Source organism: Chiloscyllium punctatum, chromosome 9, assembly GCF_047496795.1.
Source record: "Chiloscyllium punctatum isolate Juve2018m chromosome 9, sChiPun1.3, whole genome shotgun sequence".
Lineage (NCBI taxonomy): Eukaryota > Metazoa > Chordata > Chondrichthyes > Orectolobiformes > Hemiscylliidae > Chiloscyllium > Chiloscyllium punctatum.
In genome coordinates this window covers 68,420,837-68,446,324 of record NC_092747.1, presented here as the reverse complement: position 1 = coordinate 68,446,324, position 25,488 = coordinate 68,420,837, and the positions used below count along the sequence as shown (strand labels likewise).

General features: G+C 39.3%; 1 protein-coding gene across 5 annotated transcripts; it reads right to left on the bottom strand.

The window, feature by feature from the left end:
- Positions 1 to 207: 207 nt before the first annotated feature.
- On the bottom strand, positions 208 to 25,488 carry LOC140481486 (serine protease 23-like). 5 transcript variants are annotated; one of them, XM_072577747.1, is made up of 2 exons: positions 25,445 to 25,488; positions 208 to 5,879 (listed from the first exon to the last, which is right to left on the bottom strand). In XM_072577747.1, the coding sequence occupies exons 1-2, from the start codon at positions 25,450 to 25,452 to the stop codon at positions 4,757 to 4,759; spliced, it is 1,131 nt and encodes a 376-aa protein (XP_072433848.1). In that variant the 5' UTR covers positions 25,453 to 25,488; the 3' UTR covers positions 208 to 4,756. The 5 variants fall into 5 exon arrangements, with proteins under 5 accessions (XP_072433848.1, XP_072433849.1, XP_072433850.1 ...); XM_072577748.1 differs by lacking the exon at positions 25,445 to 25,488 and adding an exon at positions 24,752 to 25,125; XM_072577749.1 differs by lacking the exon at positions 25,445 to 25,488 and adding an exon at positions 24,160 to 24,479.

Sequence of the window (25,488 nt, the reverse complement as noted above, 5' to 3'; positions counted from 1 at the left end):
AGGCGAGACATTACAGACACAATGGACTAAATTCCCCATTTTCCCATTCTAGCACTTCAAACTGCTGTTGATAAGTGGAATCTGGAATCTACATATTAATAACATGAGTAGGGATATGCTCATTGCTATAAATGTTGTTATTTATAAATTTTAAAGTGCATTTCAAGGATTTGATACACATACAAATTAAGCAATCTTATTCATTGCTTTATTGAGTAATATGTTGACATACATTGCATTAGAAATTGTCTGCATCAAAGCCCCAACAAAATAGAGTAGCCACAAGATATTAAAAACAATGCTCAGTGCAGCACAGTACATTTTAACAAGGTTTTTTAAAATGTGAATAAAACAATTTTGATCATTCTGTACAAAATTGATACTGGTAAGTTTACATTCAGATTGATACAAATGCAACTGGATACTTCACCACTGAAATTTCTACTAAGTTGGCACTGTAAGAAAATTGACAACAAAACTGTGATACATTGCACCCTATGTTAATGTTGTGGTGTAAACTAAAATTTCAGACATTTCACACATCACATACTGAGACCATCACTTTAAGACGCACCAAGTATTGAAACAAATTGTTTTAAATATTCACACAGAATTTTATGTACATGTTCACATTCAGTACTGTATCTTGTCCAAATGCAACCAATAATACATGGTCATTTTTTTTTGTTTTGTTGTCATTGATAGCCAACAACAACTTGTTTATTTCCTTTTGAGTAATATTCAATCCAAATCCTATGGAGTTCAGCTGGTGTAGTATCAAGATCTTTACTCCAAATTATTACAGTTTCAAGTTCAAGTTAAGGTAAGCAAACACAATTAAATATCTGGTGGGATCAGTCATTAATGGCATCGTTAATGTAACTGCAAAGAACTTCGAGGGAGTGGTGATACTCAAGTTATAACCTGAATTTGTCAAATCACAGGTGGAACACTGTTGGTGATCCATTGTACTTTTTTTTACTTTGTTTGCTCAGCTCAAACATGCTGATCCATATCAGCAAATTTAAACATGTCAGTGCTCGCTCAAAACTGGAGTGATACTCAGTTGTACACGTCACTGCAGCAGAGACAGGATATTGTCGGACCAGGAAAGACTTATTAAAATAATCTCTGTTGACATGTCCCAACTATTCAATGAATAATCTCCGGTACATCACAAACACATTTCCATTGAATAATCCTACCCCAGAGTCCAAAAACTAATTGTTATGCATTGTGATTTACCGACAAGACTGCTCCTAACCTGCAGCTGCTCATCTTAACAGCAAGTCACAACTGTCTGATTAATATAGTGAGCAATCGTTTATAGTATCTGGATTAAATTTAGGAGAGATCTTTAACTGTTTACAGCTAGAGTTTTTCTACCAGCATTTTAAATGTAAGATAATGTGAATGACAGCACACATTACTGCAAAAGTATGTAAAATTAATTGTAGATTATAAATAAAAATTAAGATTCCAGAGACCACAGGGAACTTTTAATTCGCACTGGATTAAGGAGTCATACAGCTTGAAATGTCAAACTGAAACAAAGTGAGATTTCCTGCACTAAAAGATTCTTAATCTTCTTCTCTCTGGATTCAGACTGGATCCTGCCTCTTCATCTCCACTAATACACTGACATTGGGAATTCTGTGACTCTGTAAGTTGGAACACCACTCTAGCAGTCAGCCACCTTAAAGTGATAAGAAGGAATAAGGAATGTGAATGAATTAAAATGGGATTTTAAAACAAAATGGATGTTTTAAAAAGCAGCTGTTGCTATGATTTCAGTTAGCATTGGTTGCTATGATTTTAGTTGACTACACCCCAAAGCCTGGAATGTCCTTCCTACCATTTTTTACTCTCTCTGACTTTCCACTTCCAGAACACATGTTAAAATCGACCTCTATGACCGAACTTTAGTCTCCTGATCCAACAGGTCCTTCTGTGGCTCAGTGCCAAATTTGTTTCCTAGCCTTTCTGTGAAACACCTTGGGAAGTTTCATTACAAGTTGTTACAATGTATGCTACAATAGTGAGCATTACAAAATACTGTGTAAACTTTTGAGTATGCTTATGAAAATTATGATACAGAAAATCATTTCAAAATATTCATGAATGATAATAATTCCAAAACTGATCAACATATAGTAGAACAACACCAAGAGGCTTTCACTAAATGTTTAGCAATTTCAAAATGTTAAAACTGGAGCACTGACTGTTGGAGTTTTCTTCAACATCCCAAATGGACTTTGAATATGAGTTGCATATTTATGCAAACAATGTTATTGATAATCACAGCTATTTTCAAGAAAGATTATAGCATTACTTTGTTCAAAAAACTTTGCACTAGTAAACATACCTGGGAATATGACATTAAAAATAAAACATATCTAAATAAGATAAAGAGATAGCATGACATGATAATAATGTGAGTTGCAGGGATAAAATGAATATAGCTCTTCCCAAGTCATTCCACAGATATTATGTGGAAAGCAGGAAAGATCTGCCATCAGATTGAGGACAAAACATGTTCTTTAAGGGTAACCCCAATGGGGAGTTAATTGGCCACTCATAAAATATTCAATTTTTTAGAAAAGAAGGCTCAAGAAACGGAATACATAAAAATAAGAAGATCTTGTGCCAAGAAGTACTTAACAAAATTTAATTGGCTAGCACGTCTGCAAGAGCACCCAAAAGGTTCAATATTATCCGCAACACAGCAGTTCACTTGATTAGCAGCTCATGCACTACAAGCAATTCAGGGTGTATGATCAAAATGATACAGAAACTTATCAAGGTTTCTTCAGCAACACTTTCTGAACACGTGATTTTTACCAACTAGAGAACAAGGACAGAAAGTACATAGGAACAGTGCCACTTCCAAACTTTCCTCCAAGTCAAATCATCATTCTGAATTAGACACACTGTAGTTATTTAATTGTCACTGGGGTAAATTCTTAGAACGCAATATCGAACAGCATTGCTGGAGTACCTTTGCCATATGGACTGCAGGTATTCAAACAAACCACCATTACACCATCAGGGAAATTCATGCTGACCTCATCAGGAACTCGTATGTGATAGAAATGGACCGATAAAACATGAAGACAACCTTGAATTGTGACTAATTTGATAGCTATTTTACTTAATGTTCCTGTTAATATTAATGAAGCTTTCATTCTTTTATCATTGTGAAAGTTTAGATTAGATTAGATTCCTTATAGTGTGGAAACAGGCCATTCGGCCCAATAAGTCCACACTGACCCTTCGAAGAGCAACTCACCCAGACCCATCTCCCTCTGATTAATGCACCTGACACTACAGGCAATTTAACATGGCCAATTCACCTGACCTGCACATCTTTGGACTGTGGGAGGAAACTGGAGCATCCGGAGGAAACCCACGCAGACACGGGGAGAATGTGCAAACTCCATAAAATTTTAAAAGTTCAATTTTGCACTGCTATAGGAAGGATATTATTAAATTACAGAGGGTTCAGAAAATATCTACCAGTTTGTTGCTGGGAATGATGGGTTTGAGTTATAAAAAATAGGCTGGATATCCAGTGAGTTTTTTCACTGAATCATGGTAGGTTGAGGGGTGACTTTATAGAGGTTTATAAAATCATGAGGGGCATTGATATGGTGAATAGCAAGGGTTTTTTCCCTAGCGTGGGGGAATTCAAAATTAGGAAACAGATTTTTAAGGTGACAGGAGAAAGTTTTAAAAAGGACATGAGGGCAAACTCCTTTAGACAGAGAGTGGTTAGTATATAGAATGAATTGCTGGAGGAAATGCTGGATGCAAGTACAATTATAACATTTAAAAGACATTTGGAAAAGTACATGAATAGGAAAGGTTTGGAGGGATATGGGCCAGATGCAGGCAAGTGGGAGTAGTTTAGTTTAGGAACATGGTCAGTATGGACTAGTTAGACTGGTCTGTTTCCATGCTGTTTGACTCTATTAGAGTCAAGGACAGGTTCTGTATAACTGTATTAGCACTGTATTAGATGTACTACTAACTTACACATTATGTCACATCCCTACATAACTGTTGTTAATAACTTGCTTTCGAGTTCTGGTCCATGGCTAAAATAAAAAGGAAAAATGCAATTCTGTGAGTAGCTCTGACATTTGCGACCAGCCTTACTATGTCTGAAAATATTTTTAAGCAACTGCTTCCATACTTCCATACTCAAAATTTACAGTCTTATAAAGGGGACAGAAGAATCTCCACACTTGCTGTGCAAACATCTGTCTGGTAAGATAGTTTCCATATTAAATGCAGTGACTCAGTTTTGCAAAACATGGCCTTTTGACATAACAAACTCATTTGAAAATTCACTTTAAGTGCTGCAACATGTTCAAATAGCATTGTAAATCAAGACACCAAAAGGCATTTTATGCTATCTTATTAGACTGGCTGTTTAAAATATTTAAACATTTATGGCCGGGAGAAAAGAAATGGTTGCAACATTAAACACATGTTTTAAAGGTATTCCAAAATGCAGCAAAAGGAAGTTATGAGAGGGTTGCTATCTTTTTAAATTCAATGTGCCACAATAATGCAGTTACAAAGCATTTTAAAATCTTTTTTTCTATATTTTTAATTGAGCACTATTGCAATATTTTGTCCTTGCATTGCGGTCACATGACATGTATCCACAGTACATTAAGTTGAATGTCTCTTGGATACGAAAGCTTACCAGCTTACACAGTGCAGTTTTAAAAATATCAAATTAAAACCTTCATCCATCTCTACAGTCAACATAATTTCCTTTGATCCAGAAACAAATCTGTGCATATTTCAGAGGAGTGATCCGAACAGCCACATTGTAATCCTGCTGCATGCCATTCTTGTCCACCCACTGATGCCCTGAGAATATGCCAATCACTTTTCGCTCCCACTTCCGACTTTGCCTTTTCCACATTCGAATGTAAACACCTGAACCACTAGCTCCTGGCTGAGCATCACAATGCTGATACAAAAGGTCATAAGTTTCATCTTTGACCAAGCAGAAACGATAAACAAGATCTCCTGGACGGTCATTATCAAAACCAGAAAAGTGAATCCTACCACCAGGCATCCTTCCCCGAGGTGGAGTAACTCCTATTTTCATAAAGGGTTTCTTGTGAGGTCTTTTCAATTCCAGTAGTGCATAGTCATAATCCATGCCGATTTCATTTGCTGAACCTTTGATCCATCCCTTTGGGACATGTGTCCGTTTTACTCGTATCCAATGGAGCCTAGGTTTTTCTGGAAAGATTGAGTTGGTTTGATTTGTGGCTTTTTGTTTCTGCTTTAAAAATCCAACTTTCAACCTTTGCGCACCCTTCACGTAGTTCTTACCATCATGAATACAGTGGGCAGCAGTTAGAACATGCTTCTCTGCTACGAGAATCCCAGTGCAACCTGTGGAAATTTTCACTGATGTTGAGAAAGGGTAGTTCAACAGAAAGTTTTTTGCCAAGATGCTGAATCTACCATCCAAGCCAAAGACCTGCCTTTTCGTTCTTCGACCACTGCTGTAATGTTGTTTGTTTAGCAAATTGACAGAATTGAAACTATAGATGTTTACACTTGTGAGGGTTCTGCTTCCATTCAAGTACAGAGTTTCAAAAGACAAATATTCTTTTAGATCTTCATACGTTGGTAGGGGTGCTCTTTTATGACACTCTAATTCACATGGAGAGGTTACTTCTAGTTTTGCTTTACCCTGAAAATGAGCTTTCTCCAGTGTCACGGTATCATGAGGCAAAATAGCAGGTATTCTTGTCTGTCGCCATTCTGCCTTAAGCAGCATTACGTGCTTGATGGAGCAAAGGAAAATGACTAGTATTGGCACTGTTACCATGATGAATAGTGCTTTGCTGTTGAAAGAACACAGACTTTGGTTAGTAATGCTAATCACTTTAAACACCTACAATTTGAAAGGCTAGCTCAAAAAAATTAACACCTGTGTGATAACATTCATGAAATGCTAATCTGATGGTAGGGTAGCACCACATTCTGCTGACTGATGTAAATGTAACAAATTCACTTTTAACCACTGGGAAACATCTTAGATAGAATTTCTGGGAAGCAGAACACTTGGATGCTAAAAATCTGAAAGAAGATATACTCATTAGGCTATTGCAGCACCTGTGGAAAGAAAAAACAGAGTTAACATTTCAGATCTCTGTCTTATCATCAAACCGTGAAAAATTAGAAAATTAATAGATTTATGTAAGAGGTGATGAGACAAGGAATAAAAGGAAGGCCTGTGAAACAGAGAAAGACAGCACAATTAGTCTTCCAGGGCCAAGGATAGTGATAGGACAAAGTTAAAACAAAAAAAGGAAAAGATGGAGCTGGAGTAGATGCACGACTGCTTCTGCTGCTGGCTAAAAGCAAACAATAAGCAGGAAATTGTAACATGCAAAGACCATGAAACAAAATGAGCACTGAGATCATGATTTGAAATTGCTGAACTGTGTTGACTCTGGTAGACTGTAAACTGCCCAGTTGAAAGATAAGATACTGTTTCTTGAGCATCATTGGAATAGTGCAGTAGTCCAGGATGGAAATGTCAGTTCGAAACCAAGGTGAAGAATTAAAAAGATGAGCTACTAACAACATGGAGTCACACTTGCAACTGAACGGAAGAGATCCAAAAAACAGTCACCCAATTTGCATTTGCTCCCCCAGTGTACAGGAGACTGCATTATGAGCAATAATTAAAATAAGCTACATCAAAGAAAGCACTTAGAAATCACTGCTTCACATGAAAGGAGTGTTTGGAGCTTTGAACAGTGAGGGAGACAGGAGGGAAAAAGTCAGGTTCTACATCTCCTGTGTTTGTATGGGAGGCTACTGTGGGAAGCGAAGTGGTTGGGTATTGTGGATGTCTGAGAGGTGAACCAGGGTATTATTGGAGGGAACAATGGAATGCTAAAAAGAGGGAAAATGTATTTGGCAAGGTGCAGGTGGCAGAAATAACCGAAAAGGTCTATTGAAGAGAGGCTGATGCCTGTAAGGTGACGAAAACAGGAACCCTCGCATGGTTCCAGGAGGAGGAGAAAGGATAAGTCAGAAATGTAAGAAACATGGCACACATGGACAAAGGTCCTGTTAAATACAGCAGTGGAGGAATCTTCTATGAAGAAAGAATGTCGGCGTCTCAGAACTGTTTTGATGGAAAGTTGAATTATCAAAACAGATATGATGCAAGCCAGGAGTAAGCTTGCTGTGCTGAATTTAATTTTATAAAACTATATTTTGGCAAGGTTGAGAGAATGAAAAATTTTCTTTTCAAATTTATTACAAGATATTCTGCAAAAGTGACAGACAGCTTTCAGTGGAAATGTGGTTTATTTATTTTCAAACTAATAAACTGCTGGCTATAGTTATCTTGTACACAGAATCATTTAAATTTGTTCCTGTTTTATAATATCACAAATGCCTAGTTTTAGGATTAGCCAGTATTCGGGTGGGTGTTTCAGATATTTGATATTTCAGCAAAGACAAACAAAAGGGCTATTGTCTCTTCAAATGACTAACTGTAAAAATGATAGCTATGCAGAATTATGAGCTCTGTCTCTACATGTTGTGTTGTCAACAAAAAGAACAAAAATACGAACAAGAGTATGTCTACTTTAAAAAATATCCATTTGTCATATGGAAAGTGGCTGAAAACATTTTAAAGATGCACCAAAAACATATCTTTTTGATATCACAATACCTTCAAAGTTATCAAATGCTGACAATGTATGCAAAAGTCACTAAAACCATTTCTTCAAAGCTCAAAAACACTCAGCAGTAGCTTTGATGATTAAAAGTAACTGGTGGTGTATATTTAATGCACCCATTCAACCATAAGTATTATATTTTCTGGTGTTTCTGATGGTACTGCTGCCTGTTTTATTTTAGCAAGGATATAACATAAATGTTATGAATTACCATTTGTCAAACAAAAGTCACCAGTTAAGCTAATTATCTGGATTATTCATTTTTTCTCCTTTCCACTTCTCTATTCATCTTTTGTATCACTCTCCCTTGGGAGGACAGGCATTTCCTGACAGCAGGAATAAAAAACAAATACCTGATGCTGCAGCTGGAATTCTAAAGTTGGTGGCTCAGATTAACGTAACTCCATCTGAGCCACATTATCATCAATGGTGTATGCAAATCATAAAGACCAACATTCCACACTTAAGAGATTGGTGAATAATGCCCAGAACAGAATGCAGCAAGTATCTGTAAACTGTCTATTAATTGAATCTTAGTCGATTTTACGTTCCTGATTTATTTGAACACTATTTAAAATGGATTTTGTGGAACTATGGCCAAAATCAATGTATGGCATCAATGTGCCACCTTAAATTTTGAGCTAAACATCAAAGTAATCGTACAAATCATACATTCATTATTGAAAGAACATATTGCACAGTAATAAATGCTAGGATACCTTAACTAAATTTTGTCTATTTGTACCCAATGTATATGACATGGAAAGTGCCCAAATTGTTTGTTTGGCAATCCAGGCATAACCATCTTGTTGCAATTAATGAAAAAAGAGTGGTCTGATGACAAATGAGAAAAATGTAACAACATATTAGTTGAGCCTTTTGGCAGCCTCCTTGGAGCTCACTATAACTGAAAATAATCTGTTACAGCAATGTCAAATCAAACTTGTCAATGTACTGACAGCCAAAATGGTGGTACACAGCATGGTAAATATTCTTGAAATCCACCCCAGTAGATACCTAACTTAATTCATAGGTAACAGAGGTAACATAAGAGGTGACAAGCATCCAGAATGCTTGGTTTCTATCCTGTTAAGTTTGGAACAAACCTTGAAATCCCATGTCAAGTCACAGATCATGTTCAGTAACAACATTTCCATGCCCAAAGTATGTTTAGGAATGAAATAATATGGGCAATCTTGGCTTTCTCATTGTTAAAGATCAAGAGCTGGCATTGGCTATTGTATCAGAGAGACTGAGGAAGCCTGTCAACAAGAAAGATACCTTATATCAGGTGGAAATCTGTTTTTGAGAGTGATGTTTTTGTGGGTGGCACGGTGGCTCAATTGTTAGCACTGCTGCCTCACAGCACCAGGGAACCAATTTGATTTCAGCCTCGGGCGACTGTGTGGAGTTTGCACATTCTTCCCATATTCTGCATGGGTTTCCTCCGGATACTCCGGTTTCCTCCCACAGACCAAAGATGTGCAGGTCAGGTGAATTGGCCATGCTAAATTGCCCATAGTGTTAGGTCCTTTAGTCAGAAGGTAATGTGTGTGGGTGGATTACTCTTCGGAGGGTCAGTGTGGACTTGTTGGGTGAAGGGCCTGTTTCCATACTGTACGGCTAATCTACTCTAATTTCCAGACCTGGGGCCAGTGGCCTGGTCTGCAGTTGTGACCTTTTTTTCTTCTGGAATACCATTCCAAGTTGTGAGCCTAACTTTGGCACACAGCCCCCCAGCATCATCAGCACCAATAACCTCTGGTCTTTCCTCTGTCCTTTTAGGAAGGAAATCTGCCATCCACTTGTGATCTGGCCTACACATGAATCCAGATTCAAAGGAACGTTGCCCTTTCAGCAGCTATGAATGGGCAAGACATGCGGATCTAAATACTAATATGGTAAGTGGGCATCATCATCAGAAATCGGCACAGATAGAGAATGTTAGATTACTGAGTTAAGTTCAGACACAAAGAGTGATGGGATGAAGAATAATCAGTTAGCTCTGGAAGTCTGCAGGCTTATAGGCATTGTTGACAAGCAGTCTTTGATGTATACTTGCAACCATGCAATACTCAATATTAAAATCCCCTCTTTTGGCTCAGATCTAAACATAAAAGAGTCAATAACAAAATGTAGAGGTTGCCTTACCTATTTTATTATATTTAAGTGAAAGAAAAACATCATTTTCTGACTACCATTAACTACTAATGTGCCACTAAAATTATTTTGATAATATTTCTATGAATAAACAAACTTGTTTATTAACTGTAGATGAAACAAAGTCCTCAGATTGCAGATCTTACTTGCCCATTTTACATAATTGCTTCAACTTCCTTTTGTATGGTTAAAATCCTTTAATTTCTATTCAACCACCTTATCATTGCTGCATGATTCACAATTGCGTAATTTCAGATGGCACCAATTACAGAGCCCAGCCTGGTCACAGTTCTCTGCACAAAGAGATTCTTCTCAACTTTCATGAACTTTGATATCTTTATTTTCAGCTGTAAATATACCATTTTGTGACCAGATATATTTTTTTCATCATTAGCACCTTCCAGCTCTTTTTGTTGTTAAAGCTTGTTATGACAAATGTGGTTTGACTTGATTGTAGTTAATTATTGCATAAAGGATGAGATTACCCAACTTTCTTGATAGGCAATGAATTTTTACTGTACAAATGTGCTTTGATAAGCTCAGAAGCAGGGAGAATATTTTATATTTAATAATACATCACTGACCGTGAATTCCACATATTCAACTACTTGCACAGCTTACATATTCTGCAGCTCTTTTGATTTGAGGGTCTAACGGACTATGGGAATAATTCTTAAAACAAATATTTTGTAGTGCAACTGTATTATCGCTTCAGGTGGTTAAGACACTCAAAGTAGGTTGACATGAATCTCTTATTAAAAGTGAATGACTTTACAAAAGAAGCTGTGGATGTTACTTATTATAGTTAAATTATACCTTTTTGATTTCATAGAATCCTTACAGTGTGGAATTAGGCCAAACTTCCCCGTCTGAAAAGCATTCCACCCAGACCCTCTCCCTGTAACCCTGTATTTCCCATGGTTAGCCCATCTAGCCCACATATCTCTGGACACCAGGGGCAATTTAGCATGGCCAATCCACCTAACTAGTACATCCTTGGACTGTCAGAGGAAACTCATGTAGACAAGGGGAGAATGCATAAACTCCACATAGATAGTTACCTGAGGCTGGAATTAAACCCAGATCCCTGGTGCTATAAGGCAGCAGTGCTAACACTGAGCCACCATGCGACCCCAATGAATTTAATGAATGAAACAGCCTGAACGCAAATGATTGATATTAGTACATTTATTCAAATCATCGATAAAGTGAAAAGAAACAAAAGAGCTAAAAATTAATTTAAAAATAATATATATATACATATACATGGGGTGTTTAGTCTAAGAAAAACTCTGCATAATTCCACAAGGAAACTCATTTGAGGCATGCTATGACTTCTGTGTGGTTTATCAGTGGACATGTATTCATTTTTCATTTAAGTAATACTTTTCCTTTCCCATGGATGGCAGTTGTAGATAGTAGATGAACACAAAAGATCCTTTGGGATGAAGTTGGCCAATCTCATTATCTGGGCTCCAGTAAGGCTCCAGTTAGAACATAAGTGACTGCTGAGCCCAATCTGTACTCAGATCTGCTGCAAATAGGTCAGGATACAGAAGATGATTTGAAATCTGGGACAAGTTCTGAGCTGGGGACTTCCTCTCCTTTCCCTGCCTCTGCTAGGTGCTTGCTGCAAAGGATAGTGCATCATTTCTTATTTGGTTGTGCCAGATGCAGTGATCTTCTCTCACAACTGGCAGACCTTGTGTAGTTTTGACAATGATAAGTACAACCCAGACTTGATCCCTATATTGAAGACAAGCAAATATCAGTATTCTGGTTTCATAATTAGCCTTTCTCAGTTGCAATTTTCTCATTATGGTGTGAATGGTTGGCATGCCAGTTTGAATAAGCACCTCAGATTTTGGTACTTTGTTCTGCCACCCAATCTTCAGGAGCTTCTGAAGGCACCTCAAGAGAAAGTGGTTGAGTTTATTGACATGACGCCAAATCTTGCCTGCAGAGAGCTCAGTGGGCAGACCTATTGTCTATTAACAAAAGCAGACATTCTGCTCTTCATTCCTGATTGATGTTTGAAGTCTTGCCTGTGTCTTATTGTTAATGTTGAATGGGTCAAAAGTGGGCAACTAAAATAAATGCACTTATCCTTTACTGATGGGTTCTGGTCATGGACTGTAACCTGAGGCTTGACAGAAGGCCCTCCTGGAATAGGCTGGTACCTTACCTCCATTTTCTTTGTGCTGGTTGTAAAAGCCAAATTCTTCACATACAGTGCCAAACAACTCCATGCTACATTGCAGCTCCAGCTGTGAACCAGCAGCAGGTGTCCAGTAATTTGCAGTAGGTAATCATAAGGTTTATCCTTCTCACAAGCAGGCTAGTTACACTGTTTGGAGTGATTCACCTCAAACTGGCTCTACCTTCACCTAACTTAAAATCATAGAATCCCGACAATGTGGAAATAGGCCATTTGCCCCAACAAGTCTACATCGACCCTCCGATTAGTATCCCACACAAAACCATTCCCCTACCCTATTACTCTATATTTCCCCCAACTGATGCACCTAACCTACACATCCCTGAACACTATGGGCAATTTAGCATGGCCAATTCACCTACCTTGCACACTTTTGGACTGTGGGAGGAAACCAGAGCACCCAGAGGAAACCCATGCAAACATGAAGAGAATCAAACCTGGGTCCTTGCTGCTGTGAGCCAGCAGTGCTAACCACTGAGCTACCCCTTGGTTGTTAGGGGGAAGATGATGATATGGTGGTTAATTTCACTGGACTAGTAATCCAGAATCCATGTGGGACATAGGTTCAAATCCCACCATGGTATTTGGTGAATTTGAATTCAATAAAAATCTGGAATAAAAGAAGCCACTAAATGGTAACCATGTTAAAAAAAATGTGGGTCATTCATGTCTGTTAGGAAGGAATTCCATTGTCCTTATCTGATCTGGCCTACATGTGACTCCAGACCCATAGAAATATGGTTCACTCGTAACAGACCTCTTGGCAGTTAAAGATGGTAATAAATGAAGCCCATGTCCCATGAACAGGTTTAAAACATTTCCCTAGATATAAATGATCGTGGATGACTTCGCAGGTCTGTGAAGTGGGCTGTGTTTTGCCCTCTGCCTTTATTTAATATTGGCAGGATATTTATACTTCAGCAACAGGTTTTTACTTCTTGTTGACATCAACTTAATTCACCTTAGTTTACTCTCTAAAATAAACAAATATTCTGTCTATTGCAGTTGGCTGTATTGCATTTCATCTGCTATTAATCACTTTTTTCCAGACTCCATCTAAAACTCTTTGAAAGTTCCATCCAAACCTTGCCTCTGACCATGATGCAAGGGCGATGCTGACTCGTATAATTTACATTTACATGAAGCAAACCCAAAAATGCACTATTTCAAACATCTTTTAATGACACAATTTATAGATGTTTAATGTATAACAATTGTAGTCAGAGTGCTATTTGTATTTATCCACATTAAACAGAGCATCATACTACAAAAGTCCGCTTCATCATTTGCCCCAGTCACAGAGACAGTCTATGTCCTTGCCATATTAATTACCATTATTACGAATGGTCCTAGCTGCAATGCCAGTTCAATTTCAATCCAGGATAGGACCCCATACAGGAGGTAGAGATAAAGTCCAAATATAGAGCCTAAATAAAATCAAAGCTATTGATTCCCACCTTCAGCACAAAATGAGGTCATAAATGTAGCAACAACATTGGGAAGCTCAATAGTAATAACATGAGAACACAAGTCATAATACAGACCGCTCAGTCTGCTCAGCTATTTAATATGATTAGAACTAACCCTGGTTTCAACTCCACTTTCTCATCCATTCCTCATATTCCTTGACTTCCCAAGAGATCAAAAACCTCTCTCTTAGACTTAGATATGTTCAACAATGGAAACCTATAACCATCTAGGGTAGAGAATTTCAAAAGATTAACAACCCTTTGGGTGAACAAATTTTTCATCTGAATGCTGAATGCCTTTTCATAATTGTGCATGCTTCAATTAGATAACTTTATATTCCTCTAAACTCCAAAGTGCACAAGCTCAATTTATTCAACTTGTTATCATAGAACAACCCTCTCATCCCTGATTCCAATACAATGAACCTTGTCTGCACAGACTTCAATGCAATTATATCCTTCCTTAAGTTTGGAGACTAAATCTTCATGATATTTGAGCTCCTGTCTTACCAAATCTGTGAATTATTGTAAGCAGACTTCTTTATTCTTATACTCCAAATGTGTTGCATTAAAACCCAACATGCCATTTGCTTTCCTAATTGTTGATTGTACCTGTTTGCTAACCATGTTTCTGGTATGGGTATACTCAATCACTCTGAACAGAAATATGAACAAATTTCACAAATTTTACAAAATATTCTGGGCTTTTTCTATTTACAGCATGTTATCTTAAAGATGTCCCAGCTAACTATTTGCTTTGTTTCCTGCCTATTATTTATTCCTCAAATTATACCATAAGATTACCACCAACTCCATGAGGCCCTTATCAACTGTATGAATCTTTCATGTGGCAAGTTATAAAATGCCTTTTGAAAACCAAATCTATTACATCTACTGTTTCTCTCTATTCAAATAGATACATGCTAAAAAAAGACATTTATCAAACAATTTCTCTTTCATAAAAGCATGCTGACTTGTTTTGATCAGACTATGATTTTGCATTGCTCAACTTCCTTAATAGTGGATTCCATCATTTTCCGAACACTGATGTCAAACTGACTGACTGAGGTACATAATTTTCTCTCTCAGTCCTTTCTTGTTACATTTTCTAATATCCAATCTGCTGAATTTTGTTCTAAATTCATGAACTTTTGGGAAATCATAGCCAATATATCCATTATCTTTGTTGCTAAGTCTTTTAGATCATGAGAATATACTGTATCAAGTCCTGGGGATTTACTAGCTTTTAGTCACTTCAGGTTTCTCCAGTACCTTTTCTCAACTGGTATTAATTACCTTAACTTCCTCACTCATCTTAGCCCCTAGGTTACTCTTTATTTACTGGAATGTAACTTACGTCTTCTAATTTAAAAACAAACGAAATGCTTGTTCAATGGTCTTTACTATCAGCTAATGCGTCATGATAACATTTCCTGTCTCTGCTTCTAAAGGAGGAAAGTTTACTGATAGGTAGAATGTATTTTGTTTTGTACCAGACTATCCTCACAATACGTGTTCAATTTGTTTTTACTAAAGTTTGTTTTGTTCTCATTTTGTTCTCCTCCCTCAATTCAAGATGGCACTTTTTTTACAGTTTATGCTGACGTTTAGTATAACTCCACAATTCTGGTTCAGGTGAATCCTTTTTCACCTCTCCAGTGCTTCACTCACTTTCTCCTGGTGCTCTTAGTTTATATTGGCAGTCTTTTACCGTTGGTCCAAGTTATTGCTTTTCACTTCATTCAACTTTAGTTATACTAACACATTTCATCTCTCCTGCCTACAGATCACTGATATATTTCCAGATTCGCTGTGCAGGTTTCTTGATTGATCTGTTTGCTCCCTTCATGCCAGGATCTTTCAACTTTCCTTCCCTGATGGTACTCTTTTCTTGCCTAACCCTCTCCTTATTACTTCTTTCTCCAGCTCCATGCCTGGCCCTCCATGCTACGTGGGTGTGAGTTCCTGTTTCTTAAATCTAGTTGCAGAAATTTGTACCCCTGGAGTATTTCAAAGGACCAGGAGTGGAAATGGTTCTAAGGTATAAGTTGACAGCTTCACATGAAGTTTCAAAATGCACATCATCTATGTCTATGACACATCAACATACTAGTGGTGACCCCTGGATCACTTAGCTCATCTTCACTCCTACCATCACTTCCCTAACAAATGCCCACTGTTTTTCTTTCTACACAATGGAATTAATCAACTGTTCATGTGGAGGATAATCACTGACAGGAACTGATGTTCTCATGTCGTGATTACTCCATCACTTCACGTACATCAAGACTTTATTGTGAATTCCCCCTGTTTTCTATCTTATTAGCAACTTTTCATAAACAAGTTTATTGAACCCTTTCTGAAAATCAAGCCATGTCACTTGATTTTCCATAACCCTCTGAAATGTGCTACCCTTAAAAATGCTCAGGCAATATCTTTCTTCTGAAGCCAAATTTGGGTTGGAATACTCCCAACATAGTCTTTGGAGAAAATGTAGAACCAGTAACTGGTTGAGAATCCAAAAGATGAGGAATCGGTTTAGCCAAGATTCTTTAACTGTGCCATATTAACACACCGCCTTTGGGTTCCCTGGTCATTCAGGGAGAGTAAGTGGGCTAATACACTGGATCTATAAAAGGAAGGATCGTGCAATAAAAGAAACTCCAGCAGAGATTACCTTAGCTCAAATGTTTGCAGTTCCAGCAGCCACTGTATTGGAGAGAAGAGCTGGGAAAACTGCTTCCCGAGTTCTTACAAGTTTACATGGAGGTCTTTCTGAGGGATCTGCTGCATTCCAGTTTGGTGACATTCCCCCAAGACAGGAAGAAGAGAACAGCCTCTCCAACGACGCATGTCTATCTGGCCCACAGGGAAGAAGATCCTATTCCAAAAGACTGCAGATGTCAGCAGTGAACCAACCCAACAGCCTGAGCCTCTTCCACTACTGATGCTTAGACATGCTGAGTGAACCTGTAGACATATATAAGGGATTTTACCTGGCTGGATCTCAATGTCCTTCTCCTCTGCCCCATATAGTGGTTTATAGCTGAGATAGCTGCTCGCATTGCTGATCTTGGACTTACTACTCTTGTTCCTCCTCAGGGGTTCAAAATAGAGAAATTAGCCAATCCCATGTTGTGGTCAAAACTGGAAGCAGGGAAGTGCAGATGAAGATCAGAAAAGTATTAACTAGGCAAAGTACTTTCCAATGAGTCAGCAATCAATTGTCAAGCATCTTCTCAGAAAAGTGCCTTGAAAAGCCTCCTCTCATCTGGTCATGACTGAAGCTCTGATGGAATGTTTCCCATTTTTGTCGGTTTCCCCGAAGAAGATTTCCCCACTATGCACTCACTCCAGTCACTCTGGTGAGTATCTGACAGTTGGAAAACAACTGCCCTGACCGTTAAAACTAGATTCAAGAGTTAAAACAGCACTTAGTTACCTATTACGTTGCATGTTGCATGTTGACAGTTGTATGTTGGGGGCTAAGTCATCATCTGCCTTCAAACTTGCCTGGATGAAACCCAGACGTGGGTAGGATGATGTTGGGATCATGACCTGACAGGGGTTTTAAACTGCCCGAATGCTACCAGACCCACTTCACTCTCCCTGGGAAAATCCTCCACCCCCCAACACTGCTGAACAGTTATTATACAGATAGTTCTCAGATATACTTGTGATAACTGATACTAACTATTTACAGGTAAAAAGATTTAAAGTACCAGAAGATGCATTTTTATCATTGTTTAAAAAAAACCTATGTAGTCTTGCCCAATGTGCTGGTGTTACAGTTACCTTCCTCAAAAACTTTGCATGCATGATTCATATTACTGGAAGTGATCCATCATTTTCTCTCTACTTTTTAAATAAATATTTTATTTAAACTATCATGGGCATCAGGCACTTACTTGGATTACAGTATAAGTAATCAGTATATAAGAGAATTACAGCATACTTATGAAACCACTAAAATGTGTTGCAGTGTGTAGATTTCCATTTGTTTTTATTCGTCGTAAAACTGTAATCATATTTTATCATTAAAATAGTGAAATCCTTCAATTTCAAAATAATTCTGTCTTGTACAGGAAATTGCTGACTAAAATCAAAGGAACCTTTTGAATATTCCATTAATGAATGGCCTGAATAAAAAGTCGCTTGCTTCTGCAGTACATGCTATGGCATTGTGCCATTAATTAAAGAACAGTGTCCTACCACCGCATCAATCATCTTTAATGTGAATGCTGTTCCGTTCAGTTCACAAATGTCCTTGAGAGAAAGGTATCTACTGTCGTTTACTTAATATGGGCAGACCTCTATGTGATGCTCCAGATCCACAGTAACATGGTTGATTCTTAAACTGTGATGTAGTCTAGCAAGCCATATAGTTATATATAGTAGGGTACTCAGACCATCTTCACAAAGACAAATTCAAGATGAACAATGAATGCTGAATATCCCAGTGAAGCCAAATCCCATGAATAAGGAAAAAAAGGAACAACTTCCAATCAAAGCTAAAGATTCTGCACCTTTCTGCTTTTCTTCAGTGGGATGAACCTGTCAAAAATCTAGAAGAATGAAACTAGTACAGAACAGTAAATCCTTGTTAATTCACAATGTAATATCTTCTAATGTCTGGTGTCGCAATATAGTCAGCACAAGTCAGGACTGATTTTCACAGATCTGTATCCCAAGTTTGGAAAGATATAAACAACTGTTCAAATGGTGAATGTGTTGAAAAAGCCTAAATTTCACCTAATATGCTTTGTTTACCTAAATTCTTTACAGAAAGGTTGCTTTTTTGCTCCTTAAATGGAGCTGTTTACTTGTATGAAGAGTGATTTTCCTTGGAGCCAAAACTGTGATGAGTAAAACTGGAACCACCCTGTACAACCCACCTTACCCACCAACCTTATAGTCAGTGAACCAGATCACAAACGCTTCCTTAACAACACCTTCCAAACCCATGGCCTTGTCCTGGAAAGACAAGGGTAGCAAATGCATAATCTAACATCTGGAAGTTTCCCTACACATCATATCCATCCTGACGTAGAAAAACATCATCACTCCCTCACAGTCAGTGAGTCACACAGCTTAAATCCTGTCACAGATTGTGGGTGTTCAAGAAGGCAACTGATCACCACCTTTATTGGGAATAAATGCTGAATTTGCCAGCAATGATCATATCCCACAAAAGTGAAATTTGGTCCCATCGAGTTTGAGGTCCTCATTTTGTTTAACTTGCTTATATACACTCCACTCAACCATAAAATCAAGAATTCAAGCTTCATTTATATTATTTCATATTCCAGATGATACTGTTATACTGTGAAATTGCTGATATTCAGTGTTTGTCCATTCATCTGGCTGTCAAAGACCCAATGAAAAGAATAAGGATTTCTTGAATCTTCCCTTTACTGACACCACCAACAATTCATTAACTTTTTACCCTGCAATGGGAGTATTCTAAGTTGCTAAGGAAAAGACAAAGACACTTTTTGTTTATTCTGTGCATTCGTTTTAAACAATCCTCAAAGACATTTACAAATAATTTTATCCTGAAATCATTAATCAAGTGAACAAAATGTATAAGTGTGCATCAAGAACATAGCAGGTATCAAACTGAACTTTTATATTTTCCTTATTAAAGGAAATCCACAAACATTAAATTCTTTCAGTTTCAAAATCTGTTCTTTAAAACTCTTCAGGGATATGGATTTACATGTTTATCTGAAAACATATGATTCTCCTGGCATATGCTAAAAGGTTAACAACAATCCTACGCTCCTCCAAGTGGGCTGTTTTTCTTTACACAGGTGTCACGTTAATGTTACCATCACAAATGGAATGTCAGCACAAAATCAGCCAGTAGTATTTCACAATTACAGTAAACAGTTTGGGGCCTGGTCAGTCGATTAGAGGATGTTGACTAAGTACAGTTGGTCTTCATTACTTCTAGTCCCACACCTTCAAGTCCAGTGACTACAAGGAACCCAACAGGCTCTGCTCTCCCCACAGCATACGCCCAGAGAATAGCATCTCCCTAGTTTGCTGCAAGGAAATATTCCAAAAGTATGTGCTCACACTGAGATACAGACACAGCCGTTAGCTCTGTGAGACAACCATTACACCAGGAGGATGCAGGAAGGACAGCAGGATCTGCCTATTGCATTAATAGCTGATTCAAATTAGACTGGAGAAATGGGCAGTAGACAGAAGTGCTAAATGGATGGCAGTGAAAGGAATAACATAAGAATGAATGTCAGTAACGGGGAGACAAGGAGCATGTTAATAGCAAGGAAAGGGCTAGAATCAGCGGCAATTTGTTAAGAGAAAGAGGTAGAAGTGGAGAATGACGTTTTATCACATTATCCAAATAATAAGGGAGAGGGTAGGTGCTAGAGGCACCTGGAGGCACACTACAGGATATGAGCATGAATAGACAGAGTGGAATGGGAGTATTAGCAGAAGAGGCTGGAGTGTTTGGAGATTGCCCGGGTCAATTGCTTAGTAGACAGGAGGTGGGGAGAGAGGGAGTGAGAGAGAAAGGAATGGCAGTACAAAGTGAGACAACTGGAAGAGAAGCAAGGCTCTGAGTGGAAAGATGGATAGTTGGATGGGTTGCAGTATTTCTGCAAAGCTTGAATAATGTACTGTCATGAATTAAAGGGAGGAGTGGGGGAAGGAGGCTGAGTGCAGGAAAGTCACAGTCTGGATGGTCTTGCAAAAATCCAAATTCATTGTTTTCTTTTGCAACTAATCAGCTATTTATCAATGAGGCACAAAGTGGCTGAAGATGAACAGAACACATATTTTGATGCAGAATACCAGTTTTTTTCAAATGATTTGCTTAATAAATCAACTAATTTCACAACACCATTCTTCGGATTTCACTATTAACTTTTTATGCACTTTTTTTCCCTTTCCATTGCAGATGAAAGAATGTTTTTCAAGTCCATAATTTGTGTTACAGCAATGCCAATGTAACTATGATTCCACATGTCATAGAGTCATAGAGATGTACAACATGGAAGCAGACCCTTCGATCCAACCTGTCCATGCCGATCAGATATCCCAACCCAATCTAGTCCCACTTGCCAGCACCCGGCCCATATCCCTCCAAACCCTTCCTATTCATATACCCATCCAAATGCCTCTTAAATGTTGCAATTGTACCAGCCTCCACCACATCCTCCGGCAGCTCATTCCATACACATACCACCCTCTGCGTGAAAACGTTGCCCTTAGGACTCTTTTATATCTTTCACCTCTCACCCTAAACCTATGCCCTTTAGTTCTGGACTCCCCCACCCCAGGGAAAAGACTTTGCCTATTTATCCTATCCATGCCCCTCATAATTTTATAAACCTCTATAAGGTCACCCCACAGCCTCAGACGCTCCAGGGAAAACAGCCCCAGCCTGTTCAGCCTCTACCTGTAGCTCAGATCCTCCAACCCTGGCAACATCCTTGTAAATCTTTTCTGAACCCTTTCAAGTTTCACAACATCTTTCCGATAGGAAGGAGACCAGAATTGCATGCAATATTCCAACAGTGGCCTAACCAATGTCCTGTACAGCTGCAACATGTCCTCCCAACTCCTGTACTCAATACTCTGACCAATAAAGGAAAGCATACCAAATACCTTCTTCACTAGATAAAAACAATGACTGCAGATGCTGGAAACCAGATTCTGGATTAGTGGTGCTGGAAGAGCACAGCAGTTCAGGCAGCATCCAAGTAGCTTTGAAATGATGAAGGGCTTTTGCCCGAAACATCGATTTTGAAGCTACTTGGATGCTGCCTGAACTGCTGTGCTCTTCCAGCACCACTAATCCAGAGCCTTCTTCACTATCCTACCTACTTGCAACCCCACTTTCAAGGAACTATGAACCTGCACTCCAAGTTCTCTTTGTTCAGCAACACTCCCTAGGACCTTACCATTAAGTGTATAAGTCCTGCTAAGATTTGCTTTCCCAAAATGCAGCACCTTGCATTTATCTGAATTAAACTCCATCTGCCACTTCTCAGCCCATTGGCCCATCTGGTCAAGATCCTGTTGTAATCTGAGGTAACCCTCTTCGCTGTCCACTACACCTCCAATTTTGGTATCATCTGCAAACTTACTAACTGTACTCCTTATGCTCCCATCCAAATCATTTATGTAAATGACAAAAAGTAGAGGGCCCAGCACCGATCCTTGTGGCACTCCACTGGTCACAGGCCTCCAGTCTGAAAAACAACCCTCCACCACCATCCTCTGTCTTCTACCTTTGAGCCAGTTCTGTATCCAAATGGCTAGTTCTCCCTGTATTCCATGAGATCTAACCTTGCTAATCAGTCTCCCATGGGGAACCTTGTCGAATGCCTTACTGAAGTCCATATAGATCACATCTACTACTCTGCCCTCATCAATCCTCTTTGTTACTTCATCAAAAAACTCAATCAAGTTTGTGAGACATGATTTCCCACGCACAAAGTCGTGTTGACTATCCCGAATCAGTCCTTGCCTTTCCAAATACATGTACATCCTGTCCCTTAGGATTCCCTCTAACAACTTGCCCACCACCAAGGTCAGGCTCACTGGTCTATAGTTCCGTGGCTTGTCCTTACCTCCCTCCTTAAACAGTGGCACCACGTTTGCCAACCTCCAGCCTTCTGGCAGCTCACCTGTGACTATCGATGATACAAATATCTCAGCAAGAGGCCCAGCAATCACTTCTCTAGCTTCCCACAGAGTTCTCAGGTACGCCTGATCAGGTCCTGGGGATTTATCCACCTTTTACCATTTCAAGACATCCAGCACTCTCCTCTGTAATCTGGACATTTTGCAAGATGTCACCATCTATTTCCCTACAGTCTATATCTTCCATATCCTTTTTCACAGTAAATACTGACGCTGTCTGGTTGGTTTTGGATTGACAGCTTCTGGGAGGCTGTGTCAGCCTATTTGATGTGATTGATTGGCTTTTGTTAGTGTTATGGTTTGGTATTTGTTGAACTCCTTGACATTTCTAGACACCACTCATTTTATTCCTCTCCTCAGTCTATCTTGCAGAAAGAAGCAGCACTTAATGAGGACATTCAGTTAACTTGCTTCTGCTGAGGACTACCAATTACAGGTACATAATCCTTTATTCAAAATTCCGAAATCTGAAAAGCTTAGAAATCCAATTTTTTTTCGTGGAGTTTGGAGCATCATTTTGGCATGCAAACAGGTGACCCAACCCAACACCCCTACAGACGCCTGTAATCTACCTGTTCAGAAAAGTTGATACCTCTAAAGCAAATGGAACTTGATTCCAGTCCTAGGAAAAAGCGAGGACTGCAGATGCTGGAGAGTTAGAGTCTCTCCAAAGTCCCCTCAAAAAAGGCTAGGGGGAGATGTGTTCCAACATTCCTGATGAAGGGCTTATGCCGGAAACATCAACTCTCCTACTCTTCAGATGCTGCCTGACCTGCTGTGCTTTTCCAGTGTCACACTTTTCAACTTGAATTCAAGCCTCCTGGCTCAGAAGTAGGGACACTACCATCGTGGCACAAGACATTAGCTTAGCAACCCAAATCCTTAAGTATAAACCAAAGTTCCTTTGGAAAGTGACTAATGAAACTCCTCCCACCACCCTCTCAGGTACAAACATCCCAGAGCATAACAATGCAGCGTGAAAAACGTTCACGTATCTCCCCCTAGCCTTTTTTGAGGGGATTTCTTAATATGTTTTCTGTGTCCTCAGGTGACTGACCCGTTGCTATTGGGAACAGCTTCTCCTTCCCGATATTATCCAACCCTTTGCAACTGGAAACAGCTCTTGTTCAAATCTCCAAATCTGCTTTCCTCTAAGGAGAGGGATGCACCTTGTTACCGAATTGATGCAAAGGAAGCTGTGATGATAAGTTATGAGGAATGGTAACGACGGTTTGACCTGTCCGGGCTGAACCGAGATCCAGCTGCTGGGATGTTTGACCACCAGGAAACCCGGGTAACCACAACAAACCAGCTTCTGTGACATGGCTGATTTCCCAGGTTGAGAATCTGAAGCCGGCCAGAGCTGTAGGAGCTCCTCAAAAAGCGGCAACTGTTTAAGACCACAGATTCAATATTTTTTTTTGCAATCTTCAACACCTAGGCTCGATTGCAAAGGATGTCATTGTCCTGGAAACATGAAAACTGGTCTGAAAACTGAATAAACCTTTCAGCAGTCAAAGAACTTCTGGGAAATGAGAGACAGGAGTAGTCGAATCGCTTCAGCAGTGATATGCTTATCAGGGTCGGAATGGTTTCTGGCGCGGAAAGCAGCCCGCTTCAACACGCGAGTGAATTCCACTCGCTCCTGGTCGGGCTCTGTCTTTCCCTATCGGCTCGGAAGTGGCCTGGAGTTGTCCCTGACAGCCAGGTCACCAAGCAGGGTTCACCCAGGCTCACGGTTGGAGGAAGGAAGGTGAAAATGGGTGACTGTCGGAGACTCACAAAGGTGGCTGAAGAAAAATAAATGATTTGAAAGAAGGGGGAGATCTCCTGTAGCTCGGGCACAAAGTGTTAGCTTAAATCTTAATTGCATTCAAATAAAGAATAATCTTACCCACCGCGGAGTGACGCCCTGACCCTGTATGAGAAGAGAATATAAGACCACAGCGCACGCAATGTGCTCTCTTCTCTTTCCCTTTCACCGAACACACCTCAGTGAAGCATAACTGGGCTATTCGTGGCCATGATTAATTCCCAGCCGGATTAAACAGCACACACAGCAAAAGTACAGTGAGGACTCAACTCTGAACCTGGCCTCTCTCAATCTTTGTCCCACCTCAAACCACGGACATCGGACCTCAGAAATGGAAACAGCTACAGTTCAAACTTGCAACCAAAGTTGTTTCAATCTGAAGATGAAATAGTCAAAAGTACCGAACGTGACACTATTTTAAAAGCTGGCCATTCTCGGCTGCAAAGTATGGAACTTATTTTTATACACATTTTTTTGACTTGGTTGAGAATTCACTCTCTTCGTCTTTTCTATGATCTGTCAGGATTAGTTTATTCCAGAGTTATTGGTTTAAATTAATACTTTGCTGTTATAGCAACTCAACGAAAGCGCATTCCCGCACGTAACTCTTGAAGTGACACAATGAAATATTCATGCAGAAACTAAAAGGATGAAACAGCGGGACACAAGATACCTGGGCTCGCTTTTCAAACAGCCTAATCCCACTTGCAGTGCTGTGGCTTTTGTTCAGACTCCGGCAGGTGCACAGACTTTCATTCTTTCTCTCCTCTGAGATTTACGGTGAGGATGTTCAGCCCTCTCTCTGTTTTGTACAACTGGGGTTCCGGCTGGTTTCTCTCCCGTCAATATGCTCTCTTTACTCCCAGCCTGCAGAGATGTTTGTTTTCGTGTAGCTGCGAGAACTGCTCCATACAGCTGTGTGTACCTCCCTTTTAGTCGCTACTCACCAAACCCTCAGCACAAGTTCCTGGGAAAGTTTTTTCTTGCTGAACTTTCCCTAACTCTCGCTGTGCTGGATATTTGTTCATCACGTGGCTCCAGACGACGTCCGACGTTCACATCAGCCCAGCTCTTATCGGTCCCTTCCGCCCTCCCCTCCCCAATCAAACAACACCAGAGGGTCAACTATTATAACATTTTAAAGTTAAGTAGTGCCAATGAGTTTTTTTAACGAAGTGGTATAATACCGCTATGAGCCTGGGTTCAAGACAGGCTGAGGAGAAGGCAAACTGAAGAACGGTCTTCAGTCTGAGACCTCACGGTAATATTATTCATTATACAGTAATATTAATACTATGCTGCATGGAAATCATACATATGCCAGTCTCAGAGTTACATTATGTAGGGATTAATCTATCGTCTTCACCTGTCCATGTCCACATGAATCTTTCAGTCTATATTGTTGTTTGC